The sequence below is a fragment of the Taudactylus pleione genome, unplaced genomic scaffold, assembly GCF_031769625.1.
Source record: "Taudactylus pleione unplaced genomic scaffold, aTauple2 ptg000054l, whole genome shotgun sequence".
NCBI lineage: Eukaryota > Metazoa > Chordata > Amphibia > Anura > Myobatrachidae > Taudactylus > Taudactylus pleione.
The window spans coordinates 2,713,212-2,725,337 of record NW_028284456.1 but is presented as its reverse complement, the minus strand read 5'-3'; the positions used below and the strand labels follow the sequence as shown (position 1 = coordinate 2,725,337).

The window sequence follows — 12,126 nt, the reverse complement described above, 5'->3', positions numbered from 1 at the left end:
GACCATTAGATAAGACCCCCATGCATCAGCGACGGATTGCCGCGATGTTGTGATCCTGCAACCCGGCATTGCAGGATCGCTGAAATCCAACATGGTGGATTTCACAGATATGCCGATCACGATCATAAAATTATCATGATTGGTAGATCGGTGAAATACAACATGCAGAATTTCACCGATCCTGTGACGGATCGCGGAACGTCGATGGCCACCGGTCGGCATTTGTGACCAGCGGATCGGCGTTTCCGATCTTATCGCAGGATCGCAGCGATCCATCTCTGAAGTATGGGGGCCTTAATTCTACTACACTGACTGATGCAAATGAGCTGATCTAACTAGTATTTGCACAAGCACTCTTATGTGGTGCTACTACTACTGTGCAGTGGTGTTATTCTGTTTTTTATGTATCTTTTGGGATGTTGCAAATGAATAGTCCTATGTACCTGAGGACTTATTAGACTATAAGTATATGCTGCTATACTGACTGATGTAAAAAAAGTTGCTTTAACTATTATTTTGCACAAGCACTATCTGTGGTGCCATTAGTGTACATTGGTGTCATTTTGTTTATTATATGTGTTATGGGATGTTGCAAGGAACTATGTGAATTTGGAATCACCAATGTGCCTATGTTCTGCATAACTTGCACGTAACATGACAGCCGAGATTTAGGACCTATAACTATCTCATATCTCCCCATTACTATTTATGTGTGTATGTGTTTTGAGTCCCGGAGGGGACTATTGTGTTGGAAATAGTGTGTGCTAATAGTTTTAAGTTTATGCCTTATAGCTGCCAAGTGCGATAGAGATATATATATATATATTAACCATTATATATTAAAAGTTATGTTTTAAATTCAAGAAATTTTCATTTCCAAGAGTGCTCACCCAACAGAGTTCCTTCTCTCTTCTTACATTTTTCTTAAGTACACCTGCAAGTGTCCCAGAACACCCCAGAGTGCCACGGCACCCAGTTTGGGAACCACTGGTCTATGGGATTGCTAAAGGGCCCCTGTCCATGGGGAAACATGTGCCTTATTTCTGTACAAGCTTAATAAACTGTAACTTTACACAAAATGTAGCTGGGCAGTGAAATGATTTAGAAAATACTAGAGAATAAAATAACTGTATGTGCAATTCAGACGTATGTGTAACATCACTACTAATGCGCTTATTGCTCTGCCCTGTTGGATGCTCACTGGGAATGGAGCAGAAGTTATGGTGGGTACAGTATGTTGTGTAGGGGGCCTCTACACAGTTTTGCTGTAATTCTCAGACATTTCTAAGCCCCTAAACATAATGGTGGGAATGGGTATATGCTGTTAAATAACTGTATGATTAAACATATTGCAACAGTTTGCTAATAGACCAATGTAACCTATTTTATTTACATTTCTTTCCTTTTCTTTTTTCCCATTAATGCCACTATCTAGCCAAAAGGTTTTCGACGGTACTATAGCTCTCCATTACTTATACATGAGCAGTTTGGATGCATTAAAGAAGTAATGCCTATCGGTGAGTATTCATTAAACATAACCCTCTCTATACTTCTTAGATGTGATCAGTGCAGTTTGTTATGAGTGTGTTCTTACTATAAAAGGAGGCATATGTTAAATAATCCACCACCAGCTGACATTTAATTTATAGAGGTGTCCATGCCTTCCTGTGACGCTTACTAAAGATATTGCTTTATCTTTGAAGCTCAGTCCTGTGCTTTTCAGCCATATTTTTATATAATAAGGCAAAACGTTTTGTTTTTCTGGTATTTGAAACAAAGGGCTAAATTTATTATGCAGCTTCTTTCTAAGTTGTCACGTCTTCAGCAATTTTAGACGCTGTATATAAGTAGCAATTACATTCAATGCAAAACATGCCTGGTTTTGTATTGAATATAATTCAGTGGCCAAAACTGCTTAAGATGCAGCAGCTGTGAAAAGTTCTCCTTAGAAATTTAGCCCAAAGGTGCTCTATGGATACGATTTTATAAATTAAGAGAACACAGAGGTATTGTAAGTAGGAGCAGCGAAAATAAACAGCTCTGTCTGATAATATATAGACATGGATGGAAAGCATAGAAAAAGTCAGAAAGCTAAAAAAATCTTAAAAAAAGTTTCAGGCCAGTGTGAACAAGTCAATAAATTAAAGTTTACTGTTGGCATACAACTTTAATAAAGCCAAACCTCATTTGTTGCTCTGTAGTACAACATACAGTGCATCCTGAAATTATTCACAACGCTTCACTTTTTCCACATTTTGTTATGTTACAGCCTTATTCCTAAATTTAATAAATTAATTTTTGTCCTCAAAATTCTACACATAATACCCCATAATGACAACGTGTGAAATGTTTTTTTGAGATTTTTGCAAATTTAATTAAAAAAAATACTATGAAATCCCATGTACGTAAGTATTCATGGCCTTTGCCATGAAGCTCAAAATTGAGCTCAGGTGCATCCTGTTTCCACTGATCATCCTTGAGATGTTCCTACAGCTTAATTGGAGTCCACCTGTGGTAAATTCAGTTGATTGGACATGATTTTGAGAGGCATACACCTGTCTATATAAGGTCCCACACTTGACAGTGCATGTCAGAGCACAAACCAAGCATGAAGTCCAAGGAATTGTCTGTAGACCTCCGAGACAGGATTGTCTCGAGGCACAAATCTGGGGAAGGGTACAGAAAAATATCTGCTGCTTTGAAGGTCCCAATGAGCACAGTGGCCTCCATCATTATAAATGGAACAAGTTCAGAACCACCAGGACTCTTCCTAGAGTTGACCAGCCGTCTAAACTAAGCGATCGGGGTAGAAGGGCCCGAGTCAGGGAGGTGACCAAGAACCCGATGGTCACTCTGTCAGAGCTACAGCATTCCTCTGTGGAGAGAGGAGAACCTTCCAAAAGGACACCCATCTCTGCAGCAATCAACCAATCAGGTCTGTATATTAGAGTGGCCAGGTGGAAGCCACTCCTTAGTAAAAAGCACATGGCAGCCCACCTGGAGTTTGCCAAAATGCACTTGAAGGACTCTCTGGTCTGATGAGACAAATATTGAACTCTTTGGCGTCAATGACAGGCATTATGTTTGGACCAAACCATGCACCGTGCATGACCAGGCCAATACCATCCCTACAGTGAAGCATGGTGGTGACAGCATCATGCTGTGGGGATGTTTTTCAGTGGCAGGAACTGGGAGACTAGTCAGGATAGAGGGAAAGATGGATGCAGCAATGTACAGAGACATCCTGGATGAAAACCTGCTCCAGAGCGCTCTTGACCTCAGACAAGGGCAACGGTTCATCTTTCAGCAGGCCAACGACCCTAAGCACACAGCCAAGATATCAAAGGAGTGGCTTCAGGACAACTCTGTGAATGTACTTGAGTGGCCCATCCAGAGCCCATACTCGAATACAATTGAACATCTCTGGAGAGATCTGAAAATGGCTGTTCACCGATGCTTTCTATCCAACCTGATGGAGCTTGAGAGGTACTGCAAAGAGGAATGGGCGAAACTGCCCAAAGATAGGTGTGCCAAGCTTACAGCATCATATTCAAAATGACTTAAGGCTGTAATTGTTATCAAAGTTGCATCAAAGTATTGAGCAAAGGTTATGAATATTTATGTAGGTGTGATTTCTTAGTTTTTTTTTTTTATTAAATTTGCAAAAAAAACTTTTTACACGTTGTCATTATGGGGTATTGTGTGTAGAATTTTGAGGACAAAAATTAATTTATTCCATTTTGGAATAAGGCTGTAACATAACAAAATGTGGAAAAAGTGAAGCATTGTGAATATTTTCCAGATGCACTGTACATATTTGTACCAAGTTATTAAATGGGCTATTAACTTTGTTCTAGCGACATGCACTGAGGTATTAAACTTGCTTATGTCTGTCAGGAGGCAACCTAGGCTGGTGCTAGCACTGGTGACCTAGGTTTAAGGGAACATAAATATACTTTTCATCTGTGTCAATTCAGTTAGGGGGAATTGTGTGCAATGTGCTGTTACATTGGCACCCTAATTTTTTCCTGAATTTGTCTCCAGACCATTTTAGTTTCAAGCTCCATGGAGTGCACATTACAATACTCAATTTTGGGGCTTACCACAAGTGTGGCAGATACGCATTCTACATCACTGGCATCGCACCTAATTAATGTGTCCTCATTGAGCGCTGGCTACTGACAAGAAGGTGCAACAGCTGACACCTTCTTACCTGTGTTAGTAATGGTCTGGGAGTGTGGGGATGGAGTATCATGTTACAGCTCAGTGCTGCACTCCCATGACGACACAAGGTAAGAAGACGGGAGAGGGATGGCTTAATTTATCTTAATTCTGCAATCAGGAAGGTTGGGAGGCATGATTATAGGATCCTATTCCCTAGGCGTGTATGCATTGTATATTTTTAGAAAGTATTGTACATTATTTGACAAATATCAGTAAATGTAAAAACTATGAAAATATTTATACAGTATTGAATTTGGTTATCAGTTAATATCACAAATGTGGAAAACAATTTGAAATCAGACTGAAATAAGCTCACATATCGGGCTATATGTAATAGGGTGCAATCTGCAGCCGCTGCAGGGATTTATGCGAGTCTCCTGGTATTTTTAAATTGGCAATCATTTTAAAGGCTAAACCAAGCTGGTTTAGCCGGGTTTGGTATGAAATCCCGGCTGTCTGGATGCAGCTGGTCAGAATAACGACAGCGGCATCCTGAGAGCCAGAATCCCGACAACCGTAGGAAGTAACGATAAGCATTTTTCTAACCCCTACCCTAACCCACCCTCCCCTAGTGCCTAAACCTAACCTCCCCCTTACCCGCACCCTAAACCTAACAACCCCTCCCCGATGCCTAAACCTAACCTCCCCCCCTAGTACCTAAACCTAACCTCCCTCTCCCCGCACCCTAAACCTAACATCCCCTCCCCGGTGCCTAAACCTAACCTCCCTCCCTAGTGCCTAAACCTAACCTCCCTCTCCCCGCACCCTAATCCTAACACTCCCTACCCGCTGCTTAACTAACCCTCCCCCTAATGCCTAACCCCGCTACCTAACCCTATCCTCCCCCTAACACCCCGATACTTACCTTTGGCATGCAGGCGGTTGGAATACTGGTGTTGGGATTCAGACCTGTCGGGATTTAGTCGCCGGTATTCAGACCGTCGACATCCCGCGCGCCGGGATGCCGTCTACATCCCGTTTAGCCTTTAAAATGATTGCCACTTAAAACAAAAAGGGCCGACTCACATAAATCCCCACAGCAGCTGAAGATTGCACCCTATTACATTTAGGCCATCATCTGCTTTTAGAATTCAGTTTCATAAAATCAGGCACATTAACTGACTGGTCAGAATACTTTTGACTGTTATGTTGTACCAAGTACAGGACATTTTAGCAAAGTCTGATTTCTAACTTTTGTCTGTTGTTTTATTAAATATTAACCATGTTCTAATCCTAGGGTATTTATTTTTTGTGATAATTCCCCTTCAAAATTCCCCTTTAAAGTTTTTCAGTGATTATCTATCCTGGAGCACATAGGGATTCTGATTGTACGTGAAATGCTAATTTGTCAAGTTGAACAAGAAGCAATAAAGTTTTTTGTGCCAGTTTTTTCAACAGAAGAAAATAATCTGCACCTGCAGATATGTGATGACATTTATGAAACCTATATTGCCGGTAAAATTGTCCCATAAATGTCACACAGAAATTGCAACAGCTGTATAACTGAAAAGGAAAAACATTTTTTTTTACCTTTCTTTATTTTTTATGTTGCTAAAAAGTGTGGGGTTTCTCGGGATACAATTTTGTGACACATTTGTTAAAATATTGCATAATTTCAAGGCCCAAAAAATACATATACACATAATGCCATGATGGGGATGAAATAAGAGGAAGCTACAAGTAAGAATGATAATAAACAGAAAATTGACAGGCCTGAATAGCGCCCCTTGTCCTGCGGTGCCCTGTGCCATGGCACAGGCCGCACTACCCTAGTTATGGCCCTGATAACACGGAAGGGGATTTTATGCAGGAAAATGTGGTGCATATTTAGATGCCAGATTTCTATAACTGAGGTATTGGATTATTGATATTTCAGAAAAATGAAATCTGTCTGCCACATTCCTGCCTTTATCCTATTTTTTGAAATGTGTCACAAATTTGTCATGATTTTCCCAACTGATCTTTTCTCCTGAGACACAAACATACCCAGTCTCCACAGTGACTTGCACAGAAAGGGACCCCATTTCTATTTCTCTCTCTATCTATCTATCTATCTATCTATCTATCTATCTATCTATCTATCTATCTATCTATCTCTCTCTCTCTCTCTCTCATCGGCTGTAATAAATGCAAATGGTGACATAGATATCATTTATTATAAGTATTTCACATCTAGTACCCAATTTGCCTATACTCCCGGATCGTCTGGGAGATTCACAGACCTTGGGCGGCTCACCCGGATGCCCGGAAAAGTGAGCAAGTTCCCGGAGGCCCCCTATGGTCACTCGCTGCTGCCCACTTCCCACGTGAAGTAGGAGGTCTGTGTGGGTTGATGAATGCCATAATCAAGCATTGTATTGTATGGGGGGAGGGGGGCATGATGACGCAATCATAGCACCATACCAACTGGACCGCAAACTTAGCAGTACAATGTCCCCTTGCATCATTGACCTCGCTGCCTCCTCTCGGAGGGGACAGCCCAAAAGTCAGCATGTATGTCTAGTACATTACTTTTTATGCTATACCAACATGTAGGCAGGGGTGTTGGTGGAGCAAGTGGAGTGTGTGCTCTGGGTGCTGAGTATGCTGCAGGTCACTGTTTTCAGTCACTTATGATGTCACACAAATATCTATAAATTGTAATACAAGCTTCCATTATAATTGTCATTATTTTTTGTTGCAGCAGGTCATCCTGGCTAGGATGGCCATTAATGGCTGCTTACTCCACCAGTGTACCAAGCATTGATAGGCCCCACTCCACTGATTGCCAGAAAGCACTTTTTTAATGGAAGCTGCCACTTTTAATCAAACATCAACTGTATATTTACAATAGAATAAACCTCTAGTATATCCTAACATCAAAACTGCCATCTAAGATAACCCTTTTCAGAACATTAGAAAAAGTACCAGTGATGTGCGTTGCTAAAAATGCTTAATTCTTGTCATATTAACAGCTAGAGGACATAGCCAGCAGTCTTTGTAATGCCCAAGCACAAACATGTTACACTGGACTTAGCTTATTCCAGATTCACAACCAGGGTATTTCATACCTCTTTGTAGCCTGAGGTTGTCCAGAGCTGCAGTCCCCAATTTCCTTCAACACACCCCACACATTTTTAGCTACTGTCATGGTGCACTTGGAAGTCTGTGGTGATATACAGTACATCACCAAGCTTTTCATCCTGCAGTCAGTAAAGGAGATAATTATCAGTCAGTGCTTTTGTCCCTCAGACTTCAGGAGGAGAATCATTTGTATCTATGCACTGTCTCCTGCAGTTGAAACCGCAACAAATATTGATGACTGAAGTGGGAAAGTGTGAGTGGGGCAGAAGAGCTGAGGTTAGGCTCTCACCTTACCTCTTAAAGTGGCTCTGCCAAAATAATTAAATTATTAAAAAGTGAGCATCAGTGGTGGATTTCCCACTAGACATGTGCCTAGAGTCACCAGTTGCTGAGGGCATCAGAGCAGGCCTCCCAGCATCAGAGAACTAGTTGTCCTTATTACAACTCATTTTTTTAGGGGGTGGGGTTTTGTTGCCAGAGAATTGTGGTGCGGGAAGACGGGTTTGAGGTTTGGGCGGCCTTGCCTGTCTGGAGTCATTGGGACATACTATAATTTCTTCTTTGTAACTTACAAAAATAGGTGTCATTGTTTTCTATTTTGTCAATGTACACATGTGCATACACAGTTTGTATGTGCATATTGCTGTAGATCAACAGGCTTACATCATTTTGGTTCTTACATCCAGTGTAATACATCCTGTGTGGAATGCGCCGAGCAGAACGTCACTAAATTGTACATTTAGACAAAGTGCAGGTTACTTGATTCCCTAAGGCAAGTTTATGTCAATATAATCAGAAGGTCTTATTGTGAACAATTCTCTCAAATCTCACACTGAACATGGACTGGTCATAAGCAGTAAATGAAGGCTTGGGGGTCTATTTACTAAGCAGTGTTAGGAGACAGAGTGAAAAGTGATAAGGTGCCAGCCAATCAGCTCCCAACTGTCATTTTTCAAACACAGCCTGTGAGATGGCAGTTAGGAGCTGATTGGCTGGCACCTTATCACTTTTCACTCTGTCTCCTAACACTGCTTAGTAAATAGACCCCTTGGTCTCATTTGTAATGGCCAGATTTAAGGTTAAAAGATACAGATTAGCACTTTTGAACCTTGCCAACCTATGTGTTCCTTGTCTTGGCAGGTGCTGACAAATGTATTTATTTACTTTATTAACAGGTATATAGAGCACGCATATTATGCATTTCTTAACAGAAAAAATTTGGTCATTCACACCAGTCCATCACAGTGGAGCTTACACTCTATATCACGGGATGTAGTTAATAGACCAGGGGACGCAATGCTGCCGGTCTAAATCCCAACTCGTCCTGCCCACCAAGGAACTTAAGATAGGTGTCAAAATGTCGATGCCTATCTTAATCCCGATGCCAGAAGACCGACCCCTGACATCCCGATCATCCTCTGATGGGTAAGTAGAACACTTAGCCCGAGGATGGGGGGGTTAGGTTTAGGGTCCCCCGTGGGGACTTGGGGTTAGGCACCCCCCTGGAGGTTAGGTTTAAGCTAGGGGAAGGGGGGGTTAGGGTTAAGCACCAGGGGGGGATATTAGGGTTAGGCACCCCCCCAGGGGGGTTAAATTTAGGGTGCAGGGAGGGGGGGTTAGGTTTAGGCACCCCTGGGGGGAGGTTAGGGTTAGGCACTAAGGGGGGAGGTTAGGGTTAGGCACCCCTAAAGGAGGGTTAGGGGTGGGGGAGAGGGGAGGGTTAGCTTACTTACCTTTCCTTTTCTGGATTTAGACCCGCCGGGCTGCCGCTGTCGGTATTTGATCTGGCGGCTAAACAGCTGCCGGTATTACATACCGATTCCCTATATCACATGTATACACATACATATATACAGTGCATCCGGAAAGTATTCACAGCGCGTCACTTTTTCCACATTTTGTTATGTTAACGCCTTATTCCACAATGGAATAAATTCATTTTTCTCCTCAAAATTCTACACACAATACCCCAATGTGTAAAAAAAATTTTCGAGATTTTTGCAAATGTAATAAAAAAAAAATCTAAGAAATCACATGTACATAAGTATTCACAACCTTTGCTCAATACTTTGTTGATGCACTTTTGGCAGCAATTACAGCCTCAAGTCTTTTTGAATATGATGCCACGAGCTTGGCACACCTATCTTTGGGCAGTTTCGCCATTCCTCTTTGCAGCACCTATCAAGCTCCATCAGGTTGGATGGGAAGGGTTGGTGCACAGCCATTTTCAGATCTCTCCAGAGATGTTCAATCGGATTCAAGTCTGGGCTCAGGCTGGGCCACTGAAGGACATTCACAGAGTTGTCCTGAAGCCACTCCTTTGATATCTTGGCTGTGTGCTTAGGGTCATTGTCCTGCTGAAAGATGAACTGTCACTCCAGTATGAGGTCAAGAGCCCTCTGGAGCAGGTTTTCAACCAGGATGTATCTGTACATTGCTGCATTCATCTTTCCTTCTATTGTGACTAGTCTCCCAGTTCCTGCCGCTGAAAAACATCCCCACAGCATGATGCTGTCAGCAGGACACCATGCTTCACTGTAGGGATGGTATTGGCCTGGTCATGCGCGGTGCATGGTTTTATCCAAACATAATGCCTGGCATTCCCGCCAAAGAGTTCAATCTTTGTCTCATCAGACCAGAGAGCCCTTTAGGTGCATTTTGGCAAACTCCAGGTGGGCTGCCATGTGCTTTTTACTAAGGAGTGGCTTCCGTCTGGCCACTCTACCATACAGGCCTGATTGGTGGATTGCTGCAGAAATGGTTGTCCTTCTGGAAGGTTCTCGTCTCTCCACAGAGGAATGCTGTAGCTCTGACATAGTGACCATCGGGTTCTTGCTCACCTCCCTGTCTAGGGCCCTTCTCCCCCGATCACTCAGTTTAGATGGCTGGCAAACTCAAGGAAGAGTCCTGGTGGATCCGAACTTCTTTCATTTACGGATGATGGAGGCCACTGTGCTCATTGGGACCTTCAAAGCATCAGATATTTTTCTGTACCCTTCCCCAGATTTGTGCCTCGAGACAATCCTGTCTCGGAGGTCTACAGACAATTCTTTGGACTTCATGCTTGGTTTGTGCTCTGACATGCACTGTTAAGTGTGGGACCTTATATAGACAGGTGTATGCCTTTCAAAATCATGTCCAATCATCTGACTCCAATTAAGCTGTAGGAACATCTCAAGGATGATCAGTGGAAACAAAACGCACCTGAGCTAAATTTTGAGCTTCATGGCAAAGGCCGTGAATACTTATGTACATGTGATTTCTTAGTGTTTTTTTTTTATTAAAATTGCAAAAATCTCAAAAATTTTTTTACATGTTGTCATTATGGGGTATTGTGTGTAGAATTTTGAGGACAAAAATTAATTTATTCCATTTTGAAATAAGGCTGTTACATAGCAAAATGTGTGACATGATGTGAATACTTTCCGGGTGCACTGTGTATATATATATATATATATATATATATATATATATATATATGGGGCCTCTGTGGGAATTGATAAATAGTTATAAATATCACTGCACTGATAAAACCTTAGGTTGCCTCAATAAAGACCAATAAAATTAGGTATTTTTATTAAACATTTTTTTATGTTATTGAAGTATAAGGAATGAATACAGAAGTTGTATAATTATATCAACATTCGCAGATCTGAAAAGACAAAATGTCTACATTTTGGCAATGTGGCCACATTATAAATGGACATATAATACAAAGGTACAATCATAGAGGATTACCAAAATATTATTTATTAAAACTGTGCAAAATTGTTATATCACATAAAACTAAAAAAAAAAATACCAAATTATTCAATTTAATCTAATTATTATGATTAAACATTATTCATTAATAAGCCACAAACAGAGATACTGAGATCTGTATAAAAATTATGTACAGTATGTTTGAGAAAATCAAATACTCAAATATGGATTTCTATCTAAATGAGTTTATGCCTATAAAACAAGCTGTGAAAAAATACAACTATTGAAAGCAGTATACAGAATTGTTCCTATATTAAGAAGTAGCATCTATGGTAAGACTCGTTCGTAAGCAAGGCACAGTTATTGTTATTAGCACCAATTTAATTGATGTTGTTGTAAAGTGTTCATAAAGATAGTTATATATTTTACTGTATGAAATGAACCCTGGTGCTCATGTTACTAGTCAGCAGATTAAATATTCACCAGGTGGTAATCTGGGTGGTGAGTGCCCCAATTAAAGGTTTAGAGCTGTTTACTATTGCCTACTACACTGGGCTATAGTTAATACACCTGGGGACATTTATTAAATATCTTCCATGGGTAACTGTAATCCCTAGCTACCGATCAAGAATATATTTACATTTTCTAAATTACAACACCTTTTGTGCCACTGTTACCTCATTTACAGTTTTTAAAAATGCCACCCAAAGCAATATATTTAATTTGCCTGCTTAGATTATATGTTTTTATAACTATTATACATAAAATAAAACTAACTTGTATCTGGTATTTTTCTTATAAATGTACTAATTGTGAAAATAAATATTGTATTTTTCAGCTTGTGGTAACAAAGTTGACCCTGTGTATGAAACCCTCAGGTTTGGAACCTCTTTGGCACAGAAAACCAAGAAAAGCAGCTCTGGAAGTGGGTCCGAATCGCCCAATAGGAGCTCTGTAATAGTTTGTTTTAATTAATGTTACTGTTTTATATGCTGCATCTTACCATCTGTTATCTTCTGATTAATCTATAAGAATTTTAAACTATAGCCGTGTACTTTTAGATAAAACGATCTTTATATACCAGAATATTACTGATTTTGTAGATGATCTTTACAATTTCTGAATGCATTCTATATT

At 40.6% G+C, this 12,126-nt stretch overlaps 1 protein-coding gene across 1 annotated transcript in view; it reads left to right on the top strand.

Moving 5' to 3' along the window:
* STAC (SH3 and cysteine rich domain) overlaps positions 1–12,126 on the top strand; it is a 325,716-nt gene that overhangs the window by 204,504 nt on the left and 109,086 nt on the right. Inside the window, exons 4-5 of the mRNA XM_088464407.1 lie at positions 1,436–1,517; positions 11,828–11,943. Of these exons, the coding sequence (XP_088320533.1) occupies positions 1,436–1,517; positions 11,828–11,943 (198 nt within the window). The remainder of the gene's footprint in view (positions 1–1,435; positions 1,518–11,827; positions 11,944–12,126) is intronic.